Source organism: Mus caroli, chromosome 7, assembly GCF_900094665.2.
Source record: "Mus caroli chromosome 7, CAROLI_EIJ_v1.1, whole genome shotgun sequence".
Taxonomy (NCBI): Eukaryota; Metazoa; Chordata; class Mammalia; order Rodentia; family Muridae; genus Mus; species Mus caroli.
This window is the reverse complement of record NC_034576.1, coordinates 54853685-54880692: the sequence shown is the minus strand read 5'-3', so window position 1 is coordinate 54880692 and position 27008 is coordinate 54853685. Positions and strand designations below refer to the sequence as shown.

The following is a 27008-nucleotide window of genomic DNA, read 5'->3' as shown; positions in this document are numbered from 1 at the left end:
TTAGTCTAATGATAACAACAGGATTTGCTTGGGGTAGATCTGAATACTAAACATATTTGTATCTTGACTACTAAAATTTGTGATTTCATTTGGTTGGAACAGACATTCAAATTAAATATCGTTAATAATTTGGTTATAAAATGACACTTTTAAACTTAAAATCAGAAATGCTTACTAAAAGCATAATTGATCATAGAAATCCTGAATTGAAAAATATTACCATTCCCAATAAGCAATGGAGCTTTAGCTGTCTAGTGGGGAATTATTATAGAACCATCTAAGGGAGCCTTGAATAGTTTCTAATTAGATAAATATTCTTTACATAAATGTCTTTATGCTCCAGCTACAAATATGTCGGCTGGCTGTGGCAAGGATGGCAGTCACCTCATAAAGGTTAATTTTATGTGTTGTTCAATTAACTTTAATTAGGTGACTGGGGCATGTGGCATTACAACAGATAGCAATATCAAACAGAGGACAACATTGAATACCACAGAAACAGAACCAAGAGACTGAAACCAATCTAATTCATCAATTTCTTCATATCCTAACTGTTTAGGACACTGTACTAAAATGAAACATGGACTTTTGAGTGGGAGGAAGAAGAGATGGAAGTGAGGAAAGGATGATGTTTAGATGCCTGCTGCTTCCCTCTTCTTCAGTGAGAGCTGTGTGAAGGAGGTCCAGTGGCGCTCACTTCTAGATGGAAACATCAAAATAGTAGTGGTCAGAGTGAGCCCACTTGCAGGCAATGACCGACCGTTAAAGAGCAACACCTGACACAACTATCATGATATTTTAGCCAAATGAGTACGGGAATTCTGATGAATCGGTATGAGTATGTAGTGGTGTGGAGGCCAGACTACTACACAGAAAATTAAATGTGTTCTGAAGAAGACAAATGATGGGGAAATCTGGTAAGAGGGATGCACAGTATTTACTCATCTCTTGCTTTCTTCATTTGCCAAAGTAAAACATTTTGCACCCCAAGCTCAAATGTTGACTCAATGTGGACATGTCAGAAAATCAGTTTAACAAAGCAGAGTAAGCTCAAGTCCCCATCATCATTCTAACAGAACTGACCCAGAGACTCTAACAGAAACAAAACTGTCTGAGATAGGAGAGGGATAAGGAGATGAAAAGCAAAGACTGACAGTGATATATGTGTGTGCCAATGCCATTTGTACACAATATTAAATGTTAATGTAACACAGGAAAAAAACCAGAACATTGTTAGGAAGAACTTCACAAAAGACTGAATTTCAATGTCAAATTTTTATGGAATTATTATCCTTTATATAATAATAATAAAATTGCTTCAAATCTTTACAGTTGTAAATTATTGTCTTTTGTAATTCATAGCCTTCCAAATATTGATTAGACTCTGACAAAAATGGCCAGAAAGAAAACCAGACAAAGCAAATACAGTGAATGATGACTAGCAGACCTGACTGATACATTGCGTTGCACATTGTAAGTGAGTCTTCAATACACGATTCCTCCACCATGTTATGTGTTAGAATACTAAGCATGATAACAGTCTGGTGGGGTGGGTTATGATGAGCAAGCAAGAAAGATGAAATTGCTTAGCAGTTTTAGATATGATAAGAATTTAGCTTAGTTAAATGCTTATTTAGTAAGCAAAAATTACTTTTAGCATACTGCTTTTAAAGGTGGATTTAGAAACCTTAAATGGCATAATGTGTGTATAAGACACAGGAGTCTGCCTTGACTTGAGGGGAACAGGCTATGGGTGTGGATCCAAACTGCAAAGATGCAGACATGAGTGTGAGGACTCATGGGACTGATCTGTGCTGGACGGGGAAGTAAGTCTGTGTATTCTCAGACTGCCTATCTCATAACACCCCTGTAGTGATTGGGTAAAATACTACCATACTAAGCACAGTACTTAGCACTCAGGAAACACTGGCCTGATGGTATCTCTCCTTTTTATTATTACATTTTTATTGTTATTAGTGATTTGCCTAGGAAGATTAACTTCATTTGTTTGAGTCAATTAACGTTAATCACATTTGTTTGTTCCCATGATCATCTTATTGCAACCTTGTAGTGAACCAGTGATAAGATTCTTGGGATAGAGAAATGCCTCAGCCATTAAGATCACTGGCTGCTCTTCCAGAGAACATGGCTTCAATTCCCAGCACCCACATGGCAGTTCACAACCATCTGTTACCCCAGTTCCAGGGAATATAATCACCCTCACACAGACATGTATATAGGCAAAAACCAATGCACATGAAATTAAAGAAAAAAGAAAAAAACACTCTAGAATGAAAAAAAAAAGCCACTGTATACTTGGAAAATGCTAATTTAGAGCATCCTATAACAATGCATATTTTTAATATTATAGGGCAATATACTTTATGGGCTGATATACATATAGTTTAGCTATTATAAGTTTATAGTAGATTTAAATTTAAATAAAAATTACATTTATACACGAGTTGTGTTTAAGACCTAAAGCACCTTGACATTGATTTCCTGAGAATAAAGCAATTTAGTGGAGTCCCATCTTCAATAATTAATCTGGAAGTATTAGATGCATGCATACAAATAATACACAGACAGTCCCCACATATATCATCATCCACAAGGGAAGTGCTGTAAGATGGAAAAATATAGTGAAGTTCAATGGACAAATTGCAAGGAGACAGTTTCCTTTCACCAGAATATAGCACTAAGAATTGTGATCAGGGCAAGTGTAGCAAGTTGGTTTTATTTGCAGTTACTTATTTTCCTTTAATGTAAAACTAGTCCTATACAACTTCCATTCAAAGTATTCATTCCTTAAGGGGTACAGTATGTAGAGGTGAAAAAAAATGAAATCAAATCTTAGCTATCACTTGAGAGTTGTAAAATGTGGTCACAAATGATTCAGTTCTCCGGATACAAGCTTTTGTTTGTGCAGTGCCGTTGACTGGCAGACTACGAGGGGTAGCTTATGTGCTGAGCTTAGCTGCCCTTGATGAACACAGAAATGCAACCATCAAACCTGAGCCGATGTAGAGCCCATCTTGGAAAAGGCACAGAAATGCCCAGTATCCTTTCAACCAACCTGGATTCTGTAAAGTCCCTGAAACTGTCACCCAGTAAGCTACTCAACAGTCATGGACATCTTCCTAGACCCTGTGCAGACAGCCAGTTCTAAAACGGCATGGCTGAATTTCTAAGTAAAAGCTGACTTGGGGGACAATTATAAACATCTGAAGTCCCAGCACTTAGAGGTGGAAGCTGGAGGGTCAGGAACACAAATTAGCCTTAGCTACATAATGAGTTTCCCTGGGTTGGCCTGCACTGTTTGAGACCATTCTCAAGAAACGGATAAAAAGAACAAAAATAAAAAAAACATAATAAAGACATGAGTTAAGATGCTTAAGTATAATTTTTTTAAGTAAAAGAAGCTTCTTTTAAAAAATCTAAAACAAAAGCCGGGTGTGGTGGCGCAGGCCTTTAATCCCAGCACTTGGGAGGCAGAGGCAGGCAGATTTCTGAGTTCGAGGCCAGCCTGGTCTACAGAGTGAGTTCCAGGACAGCCAGGGTTACACAGAGAAACCCTGTCTCGAAAAACAAACAAAACAAAACAAAACAAAAGTAAAACAAAACAACCCTGGAGAAAAGTCCAATGAATACAAACACCACATGGCGCTGAGTCTGTAACTTGGCACTGCTATCCTGCATTAATCCTAACACCTCACAAATAAGGATATTCATAGCAATAAACTAATAACAATACTGACTTGATCTAACCCAGAGACATAGTCTTACAGTTTTCAATACAGACAAAAACAGGAACAAGAACAGGGCATATCACACAAGGGATGCAGGCAGCAAGTATTGTTTTTCTGATGCACCCAGTGACCAGGCAGGACAGGCTTGGGACAGTTATCTGTGAACTCCAGAGAGTTCATCTTACTTTAGTGAGGCCAGAAATTTGCTATGGAGAATGTCTGGAACCATAGATCACAGGCTCTGTGAAAAACCCTGCCAGTCACAATGGTGCATGGAAAGAACAGAAACCACACAACAAGCACAGGCACAGAATTAGAAAGGGTGACAGTCACACAGTGCATGCTACACAGCAGACAGCAAACCCGTTTCTCGGTGGGCAGATTCGTTCTCTGAGAAACAGATGAATAGTCATTGCGCTCCAGGTCCTACAATCAGTCAACAACATGTTGATATTGACACCAGTACTGCAAGTGATCTGTGTGCTTTTAGAGTTTCCCTGACCCTCCCCTCTACCTCCCAGATAATAAAAATGTGTACCAATAGACAAAAATCAAACATGTCACTGGGGGGAAAAGCTAACATATTCTCAATGAGTTTTCTTTTGCATGTACTCCTTATAAATAAATGCATCACTATTCAGAAAAATATATTAAACATTAAAAGCCTTAGAAAAATCATGTAAGAGCATCAATTTATGACATAATTTTAAAGTATTTTAAACTGTGAATAAATCAAATATTTCTGACTTTAAAGTACAACAAGAGTCACATAAAAATAAGCAATGTCATTTTAAAGGTGGTTAAAATACCTAAATTGACATTTGAAAACATGTCAATTACTGATGGAAGAATCATTGACAAATATAGTTTAACAATCTTTATGTAATTCTTTTGAAATAAATATAAATATTTTACTGCTTTCTAACCTGTTTTTTATTCCATGTTTTAAAATTCAATAGAATAATAAATGGAGAAGTATTTTGATATTATGGATGATACATGTTTACATTCAAAGAACTATCTCTGGCAATCTATTCATGGGAAGCACAGGCACAATCATGGAGAAAGCATCCACAAAGGCCAGCATCTATGGGATGGACCAGCTAGGTTGGGGGAGCTAGCACAGGGACACAGTCAGAGCTACAGCTGCACAGGGTGTGCAGAAACACAGCCTTGGTGGCAGGGCTCCTCGCAGTTCCGTCGCCTGAACTCCACAGCCTCAGAGTCAAACAGCTTCCATAATATGCTGGTCTATGAATGGTCAGTAAAGGGGCCTCTGTGTCAATCACTCTAGTTCCTGCCTAAGACGCACTAAGCAAGTTCTCCATGTCTCCAACTACATGCTGTAAAACCGTTTACTACCTAGCTTGCTAGCAACTGAAGACTATTACAGCCTAACTACTCTCCATTCTTCTTTCATAGTCTGGACATGACCTTTACTGTTACATACATATACAGCCATATATAATCTTCACCTCATGCCTTATATCCCCATTCCTTTCCTAGTCTCAAGAATATGAGTTTAATTTTGACATCTACAGACAATGGCAGCTTGTTGAAAATAACTTCAAATGCAAGGGATATGAATTTTTTACCTTTTTAATGTCTCAGTGGACCCTGGGATTTCCATCTTTTACAATTTCTTTCAGAGAAATCAGTAGAAAATTTAAAAATCCATTTATCTAAAGACTATGCTAAATTTCTTCAGTAATATACTCAGGAATCCTACATGCAGGTTTTTCTTACCACTGGTGAAGTGTTGGAAACCTTTTGCCAGCATACTCTGTGATTTTATATCTCAGTTTACTTGTTAACTTAGTCTTTTATCAGTACACTACTCATGGCCTTTGTCCCAGTTTTGCTTTGCTCATTTTTGAAGCAATATTTGAGTACAGTTATATCTTATTATCTAAAAACAGGAGAAAATTTTCTCTCAGATTCTCAGAGTTAACATAGGCGAAGGGTTGTATCTCATATATATAAACCCAGTATTTGGGAGGCTGAGACAGAAGGATCAAGAGCCCAGGGTTATTCTCAGCTACAAAGCAAGTTCAAATCCAGCTTGAGGCTCTTTGAGGCTCGGCTAATAATAATAATAATAATAATAATAATAATAATCATAGGATGGCCTGCAGATGACACCTTGTTTGTCCTATGTGCTACAATATTCTCTTCCAAGAATGAGAAATGTAACCAACATGAGAGACACCTGGAGCTGGCAGCTGCCACACTTCCATTTCACCTAAATGCCCCGCCACTCACACTTGGGGATTTCTTGACATTTGCTGTGGTGGAAAGAGAACAGATTGAGTCAGCTGTGAGCAGTGGAGAACTTCTGAAAAGTAACTGCAGTGACAGGGCTGCTGCACAGGGCCAATACTAGCTGCCTCTGAGAGAAGGCGGCTTCCTGAGTGCCCTCAGAGCAGCAGGAACAGAAGCCTCTTCACATGGGCAGCACTGTGATCTAGTTTATCACTCACTTAGACACATTCCCCCCTCCATCCCATCAAGGCATCTTTTTACTTTGCTTTCTGTTCAAAACACTGGGACACAAAGGATGTTTTTCACTGAGCACCACTGAAATGAAATCTTGAGGTAGGAAAAAAAAGAAAGAAAGAAAAAGAAAAACCTTGTCCTAAATTCCCTTTCAAAGGTGAACGTGAAAGACATCAAGCAGAGCACACAGCACTATTGTGGAAAAGTCCAAGGCCAAGGCCAGCAGCTTGGCTCTGCTGCCTCCTCAACACAGAGCATAATAAAAACACCCAGGGAGAAAGGGCTCCTCTGGGAAATGAGATTTCTCTTTGTCCTTCCTCTTTATTGTCATTAATATCCATGGGCCCAGCTGTTTCCTTTCTCCAACTAATCCTAAATCAATGCTATAATATTGACCCTTTTTTTCTGGATCCCCGGGGCCTATAATACATCTCCTTCTACCCACTCTGAGCCCCAGAAATTTCAAATATATTTTTAATTGAGCAGCAAAACAGAAAGCCTGATTATCAGGCTTAGCTTGGTACTGATCTTAAAAATAGTTTTTAAATTTAGAAAGGCTTGAAATTTTAGATGTACTGAATCTGCCTGGACATTTAAGCACCTTTTAATTTAAATTTGCATGATAAGATACAAAAGATAATAAAAAGCAAATGTTGAAGGAACAGACTATGTAATAAATTTTTATATATAAATTATGATGAACTTTTTTTTCATAATGCCACCTTCTTTTATAAACAGGAAGATATAGGATATAGGCTAATTTTTTCTTTACATAACTATACAGTTGCATAGCAAGGTCATGAGAAAAATTGCTTTAGTGTCTACAGTTTCAGTACAAAATGTATTATTTATGACTTGAATTGAATTGAGTGTTTCAGAACGTAAAGACATGCAAAAATGTGAATTGCAGTGGTATTTCCAGGGAGGAATCTGGTACCACATTGACTTCTGCTAAACTCTATTGAAAGTCCTATTAGTCCAGGCAACAAAATGACTCACAGACTCAGAGAAAACCAAAACAAAGTCACAGAGATATTTAGAGCTATTTGTAGCCCATTTGGTTTTTTACTGTAAGTGAAAATAAATGCAGATTTAATGGAAGTCTGTACAATAAACAGCCTTATAAATTAATGCAGATGCTAAAGCACTTTGGCCTATGCAGCCATTCTTTGCCAGTTCATAATCTGAAGCATGAGGTTAACCATCTCCATACACAGAATGCCTTTGTCACAATTGGCATTTGACTGACCATAGCTGTAGAGAGACAATGTTTGTTTTCAAACTATTCTTCTCCATTTACTTCCTATAATCTTAATTCCATAGCCAGAGGCACCTAAAGGTTAAACCTATTTGTAAAGTTGCAATTGAGCTGCAGGGGAGGTAGCTTCAACAGATGCACACATCTGTTACCAAGAATCAACACCCACTTGTTCAATAACCCTTCAGGGAGCATCCTCTGTATATGCCACATTACTGTGTAATTATTCTCATTCATCCTTCTTTTAAATTTAGAATACCTTCTCTTCTCTGCTGAGGAATTTCGCATTTAGTGACCATCTTTTTTACATCTCATTCCCTCACTTTGGAACAGACACAAATGACCTTAGCATGAGAAATGTTAAGTTCCCACTGTCACTGTGAGTTTGCTGGGTTTATCAGAGAAATACTATTATCCAAAACTCAGGGACAAAGGCTTTATTAACTATTTGGAAGGTAGTTTATGTGCTTATTCCCCTGAAGGATGCTTGGCTTATTTTAATGTTAATATTTGGTATTATATGATTTGGTAAATTGATTTTTAAAGCCTTAGACAAAAAGGCCAAAGCTTTTCCTTTTCCCATTAGATGTTCGCATTATTCACTTGGTTATACTTTGCTGGGGCTGATTTAGTTCCAATATTCTCCACATTAGAATTATATTTCAGGGAACTTCTGCAGTTAGAATTACATTACAGGGGCCTTCTGCAGCTATAATACATTTCAGGGGACCTCTGCAGTAAGCTTGGACATTTATTACCAGAGTGCCAGTCATTGTAGAACCACTCACTAGTTCAATATATCATATATTTCCTTCCAAGCAATTAAGATTCTCAGTGTGTGGTCTGGAAACAGAGTTGCCAAAATTTAATCAGAAGACAAAACCTCAGGAAACAGCAATCTGGGAAGGTATTTTCTCTGAAGTGTCTGTCTTTTCTGTTACTTTAATATCCATTATGCATACCTAATTTTTTAACACAAAACCAGTTAAATACATAAACCAGTAAACTTCAGTTTCAACAAACACAGAACTGAAATTTTCACCCTTCCCAGAGGTGGCAACACATGTCCTCTCTGGGTGGTACATAAATTACCCTCCGAGCATGGATTATAGCATGGTGCTGAAGCTCAGCTCTGCACACTCCAATTCCCCATTCATTGATGGCACTCTGTTCTGGCTGCAAAGTGCTCTGCAACTTCTACCACTGTAGTTTATGAACCAGGTAACCAGAAATAAGACAGCAGGTGCATTTTTCTACCTTGACCTGGTAAAGTTACAATTGCAAGATTTCAATTTACTTCGACTTCTTTAAAATAATCTGAAAAATGACAGCACACAAAAACTGTGGGCAAATACCCTAGGAGAAAAGTCAGTGATGATACCATGAGAGTCAAAGTCTTAAAGAAAGTACATACCCAGGCCTTCAGATTCAAAAAGACATGTTTCATCAACTCCCAAATCTCGGCACCAGGATAGGAAATTGGCTGTGTTGTCTCGGGCAAAAAAGGAGCCCGAGGGTGCACTGGCTTTGCAAGGAATCTTCTTCAGTGGTAGGGTCTAGAAAATAAAGAGATTTCAGTCTGGAGGGATGCTAGGCAAGTCATTTCAGAGAAACATTAAAAATGCACTTATGCTTTTAACAAGATGCTTTGAAATTTACCTCACATCAAGAAATATGTTTGCTAAGAACAAATAAGAATGTAATGTTATAAAAACCCAGGATATTCCGAACTTCTGGGCTAATATTCACTTATCAGTGAGTACATACCATGTGTGTTCATTTGATATTGGGTTACCTCACTCAGGATGATTTTTTCTAGTTCCATCAATTTACCCAAGAACTTCATGAATTCATCATTTTTAATAGCTGAGTAGTACTCCATTGTGTAAATGTACTACATTTTCTGTATCCATTCCTCTGTTGAAGGACATCTGGGTTCTTTCCATCTTCTAGCTATTATAAAAAAAAGTCTGCTATGAACACAGTGGAGCATGTGTCCTTACTACATGTTGGAGCATCTTCTGGGTATATGCCCAGGGAGTGGCATAGCTGGGTCCTCAGGTAGTACTATATATAATTTTCTGAAGAATCACCACAAATTGATTTCCAAAGTGATTGAACCAGCTTGCAATCCCACCAGCAATGGAGGAGTGTTCCTCTTTCTCCATATACTTGCCAACATCTACTGTCACCTGAGTTTTTGACCTTAGCCATTCTGGCTGGTATGAGGTGGAATCTCAGGGTTGTTTTGATTTGCATTTCCCTGATGACTAATTTGGAATACCCAAGATACAATTCACAGACCACATGAAGCTCAAGAAGAAGGAAGAGTGGATACTTCAGTTCTATTTAGAAGGGGGAACAAAATGCCCATGGAAGGAGATACTGAGACAAAGTTTGGAGCAGAAACTGAAGGAAAGGCCAACCAGAGACTGTCCCACCTAAGGATCCATCCCATATATAGTTACCAAACCCAGACACTATTGTGGATGCCAACAAGTGCTTGCTGACAGGAACCTGATATAGCTGTCTCCTGAGAGGTTCTGCCAGTGTCTGAAAAATACAGAAGTGGAGGCTCACAGCCATTCATTGGACTGAGCATAGGGTCCCCAATGGAGGAGCTAGAGAAAGGACCTAAGGAGCTGATGGGATTTGCAGCCCCATAGGAGGAACAATAATATGAACCAACCAGTACCCCCTCCCCAGAGCTCCCAGGGACTAAACCACCAGCCAAAGAGTACACATGTAGGGACTCATGGCTCCAGCCGCATATGTAGCAGAGGTTGGCCTTGTTGGACATCAATAAGAGGAGAGGCCCTTGGTCTTGTGAAGGCTCAGTGCCCCTGTACAGGGGAATGCCAACACAGGGAAGCAGGAGTGGGTGGGTTAGTGAGCAGGAGGAAAGGGGATGGGATGGGATGGGTGGGTTTGGGAGGGGAAATGAGGAAAGGGGATAAAATATGAAATGTAAATAAAGAAAATACATAATTTTAAAAAAGAGAAAAAAAAAAAACAGGAGACTGAACCTCTATGTGACTGACACACATTCTCATTTCAAGAATACCCACTAGTAAACGCACATGAGGCCCGTTCCCTAATGCAGATTGATTTTTCTTTTCTTCTGTGATTACTTTGGCTTTTTCTTTCATCCAAATAACATATTAGTCTTCTTCAAAAAGTACGTAAAATGTGTTTTTCATATCAATATTACAAAGGAGATGAATGTGTCCTATGACACAAGCAGATATAGCATCAAGTTCACAAAATACAGAGAGTGTGCACAAACTGAAACAAAAAAGCAGCAGAAGAGATCTGGACTCACACCTCTCCAACACCAGAACCAAGACGATATCCTAAAGGTCCTTAAAGATAACAATCTATGGTAATGCTTCCAGGCGCCTTTCATTTAGACATATAGTACAGCTTGACCATATAGAAATAACTCATGTCTGAAATTGATGTTTATCTTTAACGGTATTTACATTACGTCACTTCACTTTGGGCATCAGAGGAAATCCTTAGGATACAGGTGCATGTGAACCTAGAAGACAATCCTGCTAACATGAAAATGTTTCCCTAGAATCTTAGCCAGGAACTTCTGCTTGGCACCACAGCAAGTGCTACAGGCTTTTCCTTTAACAGAGCAGAACCAGTTCCCAAACACTACTCAAAGCCAAGGAACTCATGTGATGTTAAGGCCCGAGTCAAGTATTTGGTAGAAGTGAGCTGTGTAAGACCTTGCTGGAAAAGCAGAAAGATCAATGGAGACTAATTGTTGATTTAGATTCAGATCTAGGCATGGCCTCTACTCACAGGAAAAGCAACGTGCTGTGGGTTGCTGAACTCACTTACAGGGCATTATAATACAACCAAATGGCGGCCTGATTGAGTTAGTGAAGTTTACACAGTTCTTCACAATAAGAAGTTCTGTGGCTATAGAGTAAGAAATGACTGTTGCTATGTCTTGGATGGGCCTGCTATCTGACAGGCATGTCTTTCCATTGAAGATTAAAGTTAACATGGAATATACACCTCTGACATTTTTACATTAATACTCAAGTATGCATATGTTTTAGGCAATATAAGTATATTAAATTACATATATGCATACATGCACACACACGTGCGCGCGCACACACACACACACACACACTATTTTATATATGGACCTGCCTACATGGTAACCAACCACTCTTTTTGCTTTTATTAGTATGTGGTAATTGTATAAAACATTGAGTTGCAGTGTGACATCATCATGCATGCACATAACTCTTGACCACATTCACATTAGGTACTGCCCTGTCCCCTTCTCTAAGTCTAACATTGAGCACTTCATCTTCTACTCTCACATCTTCTTTACACTCTGGATATCACATGTGCAATGTGTCCTTTTGGGTTCAGCCTATTTGCTTAATATGGTGATCTCTAATCCCACCCACTTCCCTGCCAATGACATAAACCTTTCTTCTCTGTGTCTGATTCTTCACTGTGCAGCTCTGTCACATTTTCTTTAATAATTCCTTTATGCTCTGGATGGGCATCTAGACTGAATCCCTCATTGGCTACTGTGAATGACAGTAGAATAAGCGGAACTATATGGCTGTCTCTATGCTGTGCACATTCATTCCTCCCAGGACTATTTTAGCAGGCTTTGTAGTAGTTCTATTTTTAGCTTTGTGAGGAATTTTCATATTGATTTCCACAGTAATCGGACTGTTTTACATTTATTGCCAATGATGTATAATTCTCCCCCACAACCTTAGCAGCATTTGGTGTTTTTTGCTACACAGTAATATCTGGTTAACTGATCTAGTTAGTTATCAGCAATGGTTTTCAAAGAAATGCTTGCACATATGGGTCTCAAAAACAATTATACATATCATAGTATAATGTCTCCTTTATGGGCACCAATTTGTATGTTAAGCTTAAAATCAATACATGCATGTCTTTAAGTCCAGCAATTTAGTTCTAAGAATATACTCTATTCAACAGTGACTAAGTGTAGAAAAAATAGAAACAAAAATATGTCGGGAGAGATCTAGTGGAGTAACAATGTAAACACAATGTGGTTCTACATGCTCATTTAAAAGGAACAAAACATACATATACTGAGCCATAAATGTTCTCATAACATACTCTTAGGTAGAGAGTAGTATACATGTGTGTATCATGGTTTTATTCTATGATACGTGTAAGTATGCATAGATGGCCCATATATGATGTTAATTTTCATATAAAATGTTACTACACAGATTTATAAAATACAAATTATAAATTTGTTAAGAAGAATATGCATGATATTAGGCTGTAATTAAATTTGAAGAAGGGGATGAAGTAGGATTTTGAGTCATTTTTGATGTCAGATAAAATCCAGCCTCAAAATGTGGTGAATGGGGCTAGAAAATCAATTCATTTTTAAAATTTGATCAACTTAAATTCTAATAGGCACATGTGGATAATGGTTATTATATTATATAGCACATTAGACTAGAAAGCAGTGCCTTTACCTGATGTTTCATAAAATGTATGTGACCACTTATCTACTTTTCACGACAGGAGAGGTCATATTTCCATTCCTCCTAACCCTCTTCAGACAGACTATTCTCCATGTATAATAAACATACTCAATGGTACACACCAAACATTTTACTTGAATGATGAATGCCTGACATAAAAATGGAATTGCAACAGCATCAGGTTGCTTCAGCTTCAAATGGGTAATAATGACTAATCCACTCACATTCTTTATATAACCTACCTCTGGGGACAGGGTCTTGTCCACTGTCTAACAGAACACTAGCTCTGTGATGCCCACAGTGGTAATGCACAGGACATACTAACTTTACTACTGATCCATGGTGACATTAAGAAATGGTGACCCAGAGTCTGTAGTGTCTACCATAATGGAGGCACAGGACACATACCCATATATGGGCCTCTCAACTTAAATGTCAAAGGAAAACACCCTGACTTAGGTGGCTAAGGGGATAGCATCTCCTTAGAGGTTGAGCTCGTACATAGGTCAAACTAAAACACCCAGTTTCATATGCATGAATTTCAGCTATCCCATGATAGCTCAAACTTGTCTTGAATTACGTATATTTCTGCATTTGGTAGTCCCCAAATTGGAGCCAATTAAGGTTAAAATGAAGAATTGTAGGGATAATCTTTTGTGCACTGTGTAAAAGCATCACCTGTCAATAAAATTATGATAGCCAATAAGCTGAGGCAAAATTAAAATGTGGGACATCTGTGTGAGAGAGGGGAACTCTAGGGAAGTCAGGCAGGAGTTTTCACCACCAAGATTCAGAGGAAGTCAAACATGTGAAATTGAGGAGAAGTAGACAGCAGTGTGGCAGACATAGAGCAGAACAAAGAGGCTAAATGAGTTACAAGCTAGTTGGAGAATCAATCCTAACTTAAGGTCGAGGCATTAATTCATAAATAAATGAGCGTCTATGTGATCATCAGGGAACCTGATGAACATAGAAAAGCCCCAAATACTCTACAAAAAATTACGTATTATCTGTCACCTATTCCAGTTATTTAAAAAGTAAAGTAAGTGAAGAGGACTGAGAAAATACCATCTTTCGTTCTCTTTACATTGTTAACTACAATTTTATTTCTGGCAGTTTAAATAAGATTTTTCTTCATAAAAGCTCAAGACAGATGCCTATTCTTAACTACATTCAGTAGACATTTCAGATATAAAGCAGAAGATGATGTGGTACTGGCCAAGAAGTAATATTGTTTCTATTCCAAAAGGTACATGGAGTGTGCTGTTCAAATATGCAGGCAATAAAGTCACTTTTTCCACAGTGGAAATAACATTTCCATTTGAATCTCTGTTGCTCTCAGATTCCCTGTATACTTTATTGAAAAGTAATATCTCTCTCTCTCTTAGTAAAAAATTTTTGCTGGCATTTAATGTATCAAAGAGTATAAATTCAAATACCATGTCACTTTAGAAAGGATAAAAATAAGGGCTGGCAAAATGGTTCCATGGGTAAAGACTCTGGCCACTAGCTGTGATGATCCCCAAGTGCCACATGATGGAAGAAGAAAACCAACTCCTGAAAGTTGTTCTCTGACCTTCACATATGTGCAGTAGCACATGCACACAAACACACACACACACACATGCACATACAATCAAAAAAAAATAAATGTAACAGTCTGGAGAGGTGGCTCAATGATTAAGAATACTTACTGCTTTTGCAGAGGACCAAGGTTTGGTTCCTAGCACCCACATCAAACAGCTCATATCTACCTGTCCCAGGGAATCCAATACCCCCATCTGGTCTTCATGGGCACTGTAAGCTTTTGGTGCACGTAAACTCATACAGGCATATATACATAAATAATGAATAATCCTTAAAATAACACCAATTTTTTAAAAGGATAAAATATGTTCTTTAAAATAAAATTGCACAAGATCGTGAGAAGAAAAAAATTAATGATTTTTGCCACTGCAGGCTTGAGGACCTTGTACTTCAACACTGACTTAATACACATTCAACTGAAAACATCGGGCTAGAATTTTAAATGACCCCTCCACTTCCTCTCTAAGACAAGTTTGATATAATACAGCTCTGGCATTTTATGCAAATTCTGCTGTGGTCAACATATTGTGATATCATGAAAAAACTCAATGAGAAAAAAATACAGAGGTTTCTGAAAGCACAGCTTGCTTGCCACAGCTTTCCGTCTTTAAAATAGTGAGGATAATTGCTTAGAAAGTCTACCACACTCTAGTGTGATATCTCACAGCCAGAAGCATATGGACAACACAAATCAGAATCTACGAGTTATTCAAATAAAAGAAGTAGAGGTCATAAGGTTGGAGGGTAGAGAGGTGGGAGTGGAACTGGAAGGAGAAAAGGGGAGGAATTGGGATGAATATCATAAAAATTTAAATCATGGTTTAAGAAAATGTCCAAAGAATTAATAAAACACTAAAAGTTAGACTTAAATAACACATAGATCTTTTTAGTTACTTTGAATGATCTCTGTTACGGTACAAGATAAAGGAAATGAAGATCAAATCTAGACTCAAACTTTAAGCTTAAAAGAAAAATAGGCAATAAAGAAGTGTTGACACATTAGAAACCTCTGTCTGCGGAAACTCTATCCAGGAGTTACAAAAGCTCATTTATGACAACTCATAAGGAGGCAACCAGGATGGCTTCAGGAGTTGAGGTAAGAAACTATGGGTAGACAACTAGATAGTAATCAGTGATTAGCAGAAATAAGCTCTCAAGCCATGGAGAAGCATGAAGAGAAATGTAAAGCCCTTTCACTAAGTAAGAGATGCCAATCAGAAGTGCTAAACAGACACATGCTCATGACCAACTCCATAGCCATCTGTAATAGGCAAAGCTAGGAAGACAATGAAAAACATGATCTGACCATCTGGGAGACTGGAGGGATGGCTCAGTGGTTAACACTTGCTGATGAACCATGAAGACACCAGGCACTCACAACTGTCTAACTCCAGTTACCTGAACATGCATATGTCCATATGTTCACATGTACACTTACATAGATACATGCATGTAGACAAAAGGAATTTATTTTTTAAAACATCTGGAACAGTAGGCATGCAGGGATCTTAGGATTTTAAGGTCAGTGAGACAACTTTGTATGATGTCATATTGATGGACATATGTTATTAATTACTGTCAAAATTTAGGAGTAGAATGTATAACCAGAAGAGTGCACTCTATGGCAATCTTTATGTTACTGAAAATCTGTTAATGAAGATTCCTAGGCGGCAAGAGATGTGCCACCCTGATGAGCTTACCATAGAATTTTACTTTAAACTACAAACATCTCTAATATTTGGAATAACAGACAAACTATTAAAAACAAAAATGAGAAAACAGGGCCCTGATAGCTGTGGAGGAGGAGAGTGAAGCTAGGAGACATGGCTGAAAGAACACGAGGTACAAGAAACAGAGTTGATAGGCTGGGAAGGTTAATAATAGGCTACACATTTGAAAATCACGGAGAAAAGGGATCTGCCACATTATTATTGAAGTAAGGAATATGATGCTAATGATATTCATTTAAAAATTCAGTGTATACACAGATCCATGTTGTATATAAATCACAAATATATATAAATTTTGCTAGTGATACCTCAGTAAAGCTTAAAAAAATGGCATCTATAATGTGTTTTATGTTCCTAAGTGGTTTAAGAAACAACAGAAAACAACAGACATTTTCCAAAAAAGACAAACATAGTTGTTTTTTGGGTTTTTTGTTGTTGTTGTTTTGGGTTTTTTTGTTGTTGTTGTTGTTTCATTTGGTTTTTCTTTCTTTGCACTCAGCAGACTACACACACACACACACACACACACTCACTCACTCACTTGCACACACAGCAATAATAATCAAAGAAAAACAATTTTATATAGTTTAGCAATTAATACATTCTTTCAATTTTTGTTCATTTGAATTTTTGAAACAGGGTCTTGCTATTCTGTAGCTCTAGCTATCCTAGAACTCACTATGTAGACCAGGCTAGTCTTGAACTCACAGAGATCTGCAAGCTCTGTCTCCCAAGTGTTGGAACTAAAGGCATGCAACACCACCCCCTGATCTTTCAACTTTTTATACATCGTGTCTTACATGTCATATGCCCTCCTCATCCAAGTGCTATCTGTAAAACCTTCTTACTACTCGCTGCTTAAGTATGCATCAAGAGATCAGCTTCTGAAAGAACTAGAGGATTACCTCTGAACTTTAAAACTCTAGTTCATTGAGGAAGTTATTTTAAAAACTCAGAAGACATTTAATCTAATTTTGCTCCACCTACCTTTCCCACATCACAGCTCTGTGACAGCCATCACTGAGGAATGAGAGAAGACAGACATGACCAAGCTTCCTTTCTAGGCTATTCATTCTTGCTGAGGTGTTAGGGGTCAGAGTGTATCCCAAGAATTACAGCAGAAGTGCAAGCCACTGGTTAAAACCAGGTTTCTGAGGATTTTACAGTTCTGTGCCTAGCTGAGAGGAGGATGATAGAGCATCAGTAGGGGGACACCTTACTGAGAATCAGCCACTTCCAGAGCTGAGCAGCCTCAAAGCTGACCAAGAGGTCAACGCATTACAGAAAGTGAAATTTCTGACAGACTGGAACAAGCTGCCTACCGGGACTGAGGATGAGACATGATGCAACTAGAAATGCTGCCCAGGAACCAAAAAGGTCTTTACATCCAGCAGTATTTATGAAACTGTATTCTCAGTCAAGGTCACAAGCTCCTGAGCACCCCACAGAGGCCAAGGAGGATGCATAAAAGAAGGGAGTGGTTAGCTCCGAGGGGCTATATACTTCACTATATACCTAGAGAACTAAAGCCCCAGTTAGTTTCTAAGTTTAAAAGGCTCCAGTGTTACTAAAGATTTTGTCTTATTTCTAAGCAGTGAGGGCTCCACTGGAGAATTCTGATCAAAAAAGTGATTGGCTGACTTCAGTTTTAAATGACCTGATGGTTAGATTGCCATTTAATAGAATAATCAGTTAAGAAAACTTCACTGTTTTATCAAGGTACAAGGTATTAAGTGTAAAGAGAGTAAACTCTGACCTCCAGTCTTCAGACAGTATCAAAATGGCAACCATGAGGATGTGAAACAACATGCAAGTGGTTTCCCATTTGTAATTTACTATTAATAAAGTTACTCAAACACAAAAATGCACACACACACACTTATATATGTGTGCTAACACATGCACACCCATGCTCATGTGTACACACACTCATACATACACTCTTCAAACATATATGCATATACATAAGTGCAAACACACATACACATGTACACACACTTATACATGCATGTTCTCACATACTAATGCACCTGTGCATACTCACAAATATGCAATGATATACGCATGTGCACACACATATGTGTAAGTATAAACACATACATAAAGAATATCCTTTCCCAGAAAGCTTAAGGCTCTTTTCAGATTTTCTTAGATTTCAGAATATTTTCATAAATGTGAAGTTTTAATATACTGAGAGGAACTGAGTTATAATAAGGTGCTCAATTATGTTTCTTATACATCTCGTACACATATTCTTGTGTAGCTGTTATTTTACTCTTTATCTTCAAGGTTCCCTTCTTGACTATGACAGGTCACATGAGGTCAAATGTGGGATCTCTTTTCCTATGACATCATAAGAGGGTAGAATGTTCCAGTTTCATATTGTGGGAGTACACACACACATATACTTTATATATGCATACACACACACACACACACACACACACACACACACACACACATATATATATATATATATATATATATATATACATAGATATATATTCACAAGTATATACATATATACCTATATACATACATGTGTAAATACAAACATACATGTCCTGTATACATATATATGCATATGAAAACTTACATTTACATACACATTCCCATACATGCACATAGACACTTAATAGACATATATATATATGTATTTGCATAGTCACTTATAATATAGCTAAAATGTAAAAATGTATCTTTTCTCTTTTAGATCTCCAACTCTTCTCATTTATTCTGTAAATCCATATTTGACGTTTACATTCTTGACAGCCCTTCCCACCAACTGAAATCCTGAAAATACTCCCATCATGCGTTAGGAGGACCCTGAGTATGAGATGAGCAAAACTGCCTTTAGTAAGCACTAATCAAAGTTTATCATTCCTCCATTACCAGTGTAAAGAGAAGAAAGGGGTCTTTCTATTAAATGAAAACATAGGGTTTGTTTGCATTATAAAACGTGGCAGAAACTTGAAAATACTACTCGCTACTCAGCTTTAAAACTTTAGACTTTATTTCAATGAACGTCAACTTAAGGTTTTAAAAGGCAAGCTTTGTTGCTTCTGCTGAGGCTCATGCTTGCTGTTAATGTTGTGAAGATAGTTTCTGCTCCTAGAATCTATTTCAATAAAAGTTTGTTTGGCTTGTATTGTCTGTGAAATTTCGTGAATTTGAAAGCAGCCCCCTAGGAGAATCTCAATGCTTCAGCCACTGTCCACAGCAGTGCAACAGGAAGCTCCGAGGACTTCTCATGTGGATGGAGGACTTGAGCATCCCTCACTAGATGGGGCACAGAGCACACCGGAAGGCTTCCTGAGGTTAGCTCAGACAGAGGCTTTTCTTCCTCCACACCTGGAGGATTTTCTTCTTTATTCTCAGTCCTGACTGAGCCAGATTTCTTGCTTTTCCCCATTTGCCTTTAGTGTATCACTCTACTATTTACTTTTAATATGGAACAGTGATTTCAATACATCTAACAGACAAGTAGACTGTGCTGTGTGAAATTAGACATGACCACTGAAATAATTCTAGCCCAACATGGATCTCAGACAGCTTCTTGCATGATATAGAATGCATATCCAAACTATTGCCTGAGACAAAGGCAGCATTCACATAACCACCCCAGAGAACTCAGGAAAGAGCTGGAAGGTCTGCACACTGTAAATTACCTCATCTGAAAAGACCACGCCGGCTCTGTGATGTAACAGAACCTTTTCCCTGGACCACACACACACACACACACACAGAATGAGCACTCACATTTTACATTACCTAGAAATCTTCAGATACTTATAAATGAAGAAATACCTCTTTTCCTTAATTTTCAGACTTATGAAATGCTGTTGTTATAAAAATCTCAGTGTTTCTCTTTTTACAAAATAACTTGCAAAATCTCTATTGATTTGTTCAAAATGCCTTGAATTTCTCCATTTAGAAAAAGCACATTTTCAAACAATTAATTTCTCATTTTCCATATGGGGAGAGTTATTTTTCTTGACACTGTAGTCTACATTCTCCTGCCATAAAAGCAATGACTAAAATTAGTGCTCTCAGATATCATGGAAACACTCAATTCTCTTGCCAATGAGCCTGAATGTGGTTAAGGCAGGAAGTGGGCCTGATGGGGAAGAGATGATGTCATTGTGGAAAATTTCAGTAGATTTATTTCCTGCTAAGGAGCAAACTCTGCTAATGCTGGGAAGTCACACAGATGAAGGGTGTACCTGTGTGTGCTCACATGTCTGCGCCTTTATGTCTGGGTATGTGTGTGTCTACAGGGAGGAGGTGCTTGCTTGTATGTCTGTTTGCTTTTACTCGTGTACATGTGTACTAGTGTGTATGTCTGTGTGCATGCATTTGTGAGCCTCTATGTGTTTAACTTGTTTCCAACTCAGAAGGTACTGGAATTGTTAACTGTTCTGATGTGTTAATTTGTTTCATTTTCTGTCCCACCTGTTTCGAATGGAAGCTGTTTACACTGTCAAGCAACAGCTTAGGAATTGGACTTGTGACAAGACTGGTGTCACCTCCTGTGAGGTGGACCTTTCCCAGTGTTCACATAAGTCTGCCTCTGCTGGAATCAGGCAGGTTTCTAGGTCAGGTGTTGCAGTTGCCAGGCCATCCATCTCTTCCTTCTCTCCCCTTTTCTGGGAGGCAGGCTCTCATGAACATAAAGTAGAGCTTCAAATTCTCTCGGCACAGCTCACAGACCTCATTAGAAGCATTCTCCACAATAAAGAAGACCTGGGGTGGGGGTGGGGGCATAATGTCTTTCTCTTATTTAGCTAGGTTGTTCTCATGGACAGGCTGCCATCTAACCGTGTGCAGCAAAGAACTAAGAAAATGAAGTGAGGGAGGCAGGTGAGTAAAGCTCTACCCAGTGGACACTACTCTAACATGCTCCCTAAGTTCAGTCACACAGTGAAATGTCCCCTTCCTCACAGTCACAGCTCTGCCTGCATGGAACTAACTTTCCTATGGCTTGTCTCAGGAACACTGCATTGTTACCATGTATGCCAAGTGTCCTGAGAGTTGGCTGTGAGGGTTTTCACAACACCTCTATTCCTAATCATCAGCCATATGCATCAAGTTCTCCTCCCCAGGGATGTGACCCACCCTAACATGTACTCATGAGCCAGTTTTCCATCACATTTTCTGTTATGATACAGTCTAATATAACATGCACATATGCATCACAGCTACAGAATATTCACAGCTCACAGAGTACTGAATTGCTAAAGGGTGATAAAATGAGGACCTGGCTATGCCATATTTTTATCCCCTTGTCAGCTACCATTAGCCAATAGTCACACATTCTCAGAGTTGACAACCGTCGTCACACAATGACGTGAGCACTGGAAATCTCAGTCTCTCTCCTGCACTTTCACACAAACTACTTTTCCCTTGGTTGTTAAATGATACTTAGGTAGATGGCTAATTAGGGATCCTGAGAAGAAACAACCTTCTCATTTTCTGGTTTCAGTCATTTTATAGTACAATCAGGATCACTTATGGAGAAGATAGATAGATAGATAGATAGATACATTATCTCATCTCTATGGTTCTTTCAGCAACTGAAAAGAAGATTCCTAATTGCTGTAGTAATGCCTCACTTCAGGTCAGAAGTGTCTCCTGAGGACCCACTTGGTGAGTCTCCAGCAGCCATTCTCGCTATGAATTCTCAGAGCTGAGTCACTGTATACAGTACTAGCTGCCATCACTCAGCTGATTATCACTGCATGCAGCTGTGGAACACTGTAGAAGCAGACCTTAAATCCTCAAAATGAACAGATCCTGTCAATACTAATTAGTTCACTTCTATCCGCATTTTCACCTTTAGGCAAGCTGTGAGCTCTTCCAGTTGCACTTGACCAATTCAGATACACATAGTACACACATCAGCCCCTGGATCACCTCAAAATCATGTAGTCTTCAGCCATCTCCTTTCCAGAAAATGTTCCAGCCTACAAGATGGCTCAGAGAGTAAAGGAGCTTGATGTGCAATCCCTGACACCCACCTGACATTAACAAGGGGACCTTCACCCTCCACATATGCATGTGATACACAGGTGCTTATACACACAACACACACACATGCACACACATAAATATTTTGAGCAGAGAAAAGTTACGCTGAAGGTGTAACTCGGTGGCAGATCACACTCCTGATGAATGAGTGGTCCTAGTTTCAATCCCAAGTAGCACAAAAGTAAATTATTAACATATATAAAATACTAGAATCATCATAAGACATACAAAAGCCATATAACCTTCCTATTTAAGACATTCTAATACATTAGAAAAATCTTTCCGTTTCACAACTCATTACAGGCAAATATAAGTTTTGAAATTTCTATTGCCAAATTTAGATAAATCAGTCAAGTTTCCCATTCCCAAGTGAACTGTCAGATGTAGACGCATTTTCTACAGAAGATCTGTGCTATAACAGAGTTCAGAGAGTAATATGACTTGGTTTGGATACTGGCTCCTGACCTTGGCTTAAAAGCATGCCCATGCTTTAGAAATTGCAACAGAACATCGCCACCTACAAAGTTAAAAATTAATGCATTAGTATAATTCATATTTAAGTAAAATTTATGATTTTGTGTTAGGTCATATCCACAGCTGTTCTGGGGTACAAGTGACCCACAGGCTGCAGGCTGAGCATGCTGCCCCTGGACTATATATGTCTTGTCCTAACATTTCTTCTGTGGGACAGGACAGAGACGGAAGAGGTATAACTCAGTCTCCAGGAACAAGTAGGTCCTAGGAGGCATGCTCACTGCTGCCTCTCTCCTAGTCCTAATGAGAGGAGGGTATCCATTATCCTGGGCTATCCTAGGACTGGGCTTGTATCCATAAACATCTTAGCTAGCCAGATTTAAGAACTCACATTTTTAGCCTGAGCAGAGACGATTACAGGTGTCGAAATACCACAGTCTAGCTAGGAATGGATTGTGTTTCATCTCACAGCAAGACTCAGAAATTCCTGGAGAGCTAGTTATACACCCTCAATATATATTTAAAATCTTTTTGTTTTGTTTTGTTTTGTTTTCGAGACAGGGTTTCTCTCCAGCCCTGGCTGTCCTGGAACTCACTTTGTAGACCAGGCTGGCCTCAAACTCAGAAATATATTTAAAATCTTAAGCACCATGCAGTGTCTTTTTCTCCCTATGAATGAGATTGGGAGACAGATAATCCGAAAAGGACAAGCAATGACTATAAAATCAACAAAGCAGTGAACGATGTCTGGACAGCAAGGAGTCCTGTGTGCACTACCTTCCCAAGAGTGGTCAGGGATGTGTCCAGTAAACATGTACTACACTAATGCTCATGCAGAACTGAGGCTGGCACAAACTCAATGACATGAGTTGGTGTTATCATGGAGAAAGGAAGTTAAAACCTGGACAATGTAATGTGGCAGGCAGAGTACAGTGGATGTCTCATCAGGGTATGGGTTTGAGGCCACTCAGTAGGACCTATCAAGATCTGTTTTATACTAAAATCTTGGCTGCTTTGCTTGTGCTCTGAGCAGATGCCTGACAAGGAGCAATATAGGGGAAGGGGTAATTCTGGCTCAAGGCTTAAGCAGAAATACAGTCTATCATGGTGGTAAAGGCATAGGAGCATGCCCTGTGTGTGAGTGACATGTCCAGGCTATCAATCTTCAGGCCTCCCCCTAGAAACTCACTTCTTCCAGGGAAGTTCCACTTTATAAAGATTCCCTAGCCTCCTGAAAAATAAATACCTCCTGCTGAGGTTAAGAGCTCAACCACGTAATCATGTAGGAAATACTTCATATTAACCCAACGTAGATGTGAAGAACAGAATGGTTAGGAAGGGACAGAACTGTGACTGCAGTAAATTCCTTCAATATTAATACGGTCAGAGACTCGCAGAATGAGAGACTGCAAGAAGATGCCTAACTTTCAGGATATGACTGTCAGAACAGAATCAGGCCAATCGTCTCTGTTAGGATGCCTGGACCACTAGAAACCTACTTTAGAAGCAAAGGCCTTTATATGTAAATTAAAAGCCAACACTCTAAGTTGCTCTATAGCACAACAACACAAAGGGGAGATCTGAACTCTGAGTTCCTGGGCTAGAGCCCATCTGTAGAGCCTGAGTCCAGGTAAGTAGGTGACATCACTATTTCCAATCTCTGTTCTAAGGCTTCTTTCCAGTTATTATCTAACTGACCAGACTGTACACTATGCTCTAGGAAAAGAAAGATACTTGTGAGACATCTTTTTATCTGAGAGTACACCAAAAGTAGAACACTTTCCAGTCCATACAGATTTTATTATTTTGCTAGATTTTTCTGAATGCATGATGCAATGAATATTCCCATTAACTGTCAAAGTTCCTGACACATTAATAAGTTTTTGTTTTTTATGAGTGTTTGTCTGCATATATGAATATGCACTGAGTGTTTGTCTGGTGTCTACAAAACCAGAACAGGGTATCAGAACCCCAGAACTGGAGTTAGAGACAGTTTTAAGTCACCATGTAGGTTCTAGGACAGAATCCTCTGGAAGAGTTGCCAGTGCTCTTGCCAGTGGACTCTCCTCTTCAGCCCCTAGGACAGGTCTTATGTGATACAAGCCCCAAATAGCATTGCACACCTGTAGGAATATCAAAGTCAAACTATTACCCAGTGTGAGCTGGGAAAGAATCCCAACCACATCTCCACACACCCAGAGACAACATGAAAAATTGATGCATTAAAGCACACAAGAGGACGTATAAGAAAATAAGAGCCTTTCTCTCACATATCAATCAATACCCTGTTTCTTGGCTTCAATCTATTAGAATGGAAAATTTACATTTCTTAATTTTTGTAAATAGAAAAACAAGAGTCCCGTATACATATGCTTCACACAGAGCTCAGAGCTTCTGTTATCCTGCATACTACCTCCAGGTCTGTAACATACAGGACCACAGACATTTCAGCATTCCAATGTTATAAAACTTATATTGCCTCATACCTCACCATTTGTTATGAAGCATGAAAACAAGGTGGTTTCAGAAAACCCACATGTATCCCAGGCATCGGGACAGGGGTGTCAAGGGGAACCCTGGGAGGGTCTTCAATATATACTTGTAGCTTCAGAGGACAGGGCAGGAGCTGGGTGCAATTACAGGACAGCTTGTCAACATGCCTGCCTTTCAGCTGTTCCATGATGGATGTTGAGCTTCTGCAGTGGGGTACCCTTGAGCTACTGAGAGACCATCTTTCTATGACACACTTTGACATGTTGGTTTTAGGATTTATTATTTATTTACATGTATGGGTATTTCATCTGCATGGATGTCTCCATACCACATCCATGCAGTGCCCTCAGGAGTCAGAAGAGCATTCAGATCCAGTGGAAGTCGAGTTATAGACAGCTGTAAGCCACCATTTAGGAAATCACCATGAGTCGACTGGAAGAACAGCCACTGCTCTTAATCACTGAGCCATCTCTCCAGGCCCTATCATCACTGAATTTTATGTGGCTTTATATACTCTGCTCTAACCTGCTCTTATCCTGTGAATATAATATATGACAAAAGTAGATAAGTACATATCTAATATAAAATATAAACATTAGGGGCATATATTGAAATACTCACATAATTATTTTAAAATTTCTTCTGTACATAAGAATATCTATGCTGGAAATGTCAGCCCTGGAGGCTGGCAAGATGGCTCAGTGGGTAAGAGCAGTGATTGATATTCTGAAGGTTCTGAGTTCAAATCCCAGAAACCACATGGTGGCTCACAACCACCTGCAATGAGATCTGACGTTCTCTTCTGGAGTGTCTGAAGACAGCTACAGTGTACTTTGTAAAATAATAAATCACTGGGCTGGACTGGAACAAGTGGAGCTGACTGGAGCAAGCAGAGGTCCTAAATTCAATTCCAAACAACCACATGAAGGTTCACAACCATCTGTACAGCTACAGTGTACTCATATACATAAAATAAATAAATAAATAACACTTAAAAAGAAAGAAATGTCAGTCCTGAGTATCCCTCACCCATGTCAAACTGGTCGCACTCTTCTCCCCAAACAGCCCCAGTTTCTGCTTTCAGGACACATGTTCTATTTCCCTCTCTTTTTCTCCCTCAATTCACAATCTCTTACTTCCCTCCTCTGATACTTTTTCTAGTTTCAGCCACTCACATGCACACATGCACATGTGCATGTGCAGGTGCGCGTGCGCAAACACACACACACATACCTTTAATCTAGGTAATGGCCACTTTTGTGCAACTTCTACTTTTACGCCTCAATCTGCACAGTGTAACCCATATTAAGTCTAAACATCAGCTGGCTGGTAGAGAAACCATGTCAGACTCATTTGTACACTGTTCTTAAAGCTCGCAATGGCACAATTCCATGTGTTCCTTCTCTGAGCCCAATCAGGCCATGTCTGTAAAACAGTCAGGATAGAAATACTCCCAGTAAGAGAGCACTGAGCCAACAAGCAGCTGCCTGGATTGACCATGGCCAGAAATTAAGGATGCATGAAAAGAGAATTTTCATTTATTGGAAAAGTATTTACTTTAGCACATTTACAATACCTTCACTTTATAAATCTTGAGAAATTGGAGTTTATCACTAATTTTTCTACTCTTATTATTTTCTCTTTGCCTTAACCCACAAAATTTATTTCTGCATATTTT

The 27008-nt window shown here is 38.8% G+C and overlaps 1 protein-coding gene across 11 annotated transcripts in view; it reads right to left on the bottom strand.

Annotated features, from left to right (window-relative positions):
* The window catches only part of Gas2 (growth arrest specific 2), a 127719-nt gene that overhangs the window by 58385 nt on the left and 42326 nt on the right, over positions 1 to 27008 (bottom strand). For all 11 annotated transcript variants that reach the window (XM_029479603.1, XM_029479606.1, XM_029479607.1 and 8 more), the window contains one exon: positions 8918 to 9059. In XM_029479603.1, coding sequence (XP_029335463.1) covers positions 8918 to 9059 — 142 coding nt within the window. The remainder of the gene's footprint in view (positions 1 to 8917; positions 9060 to 27008) is intronic.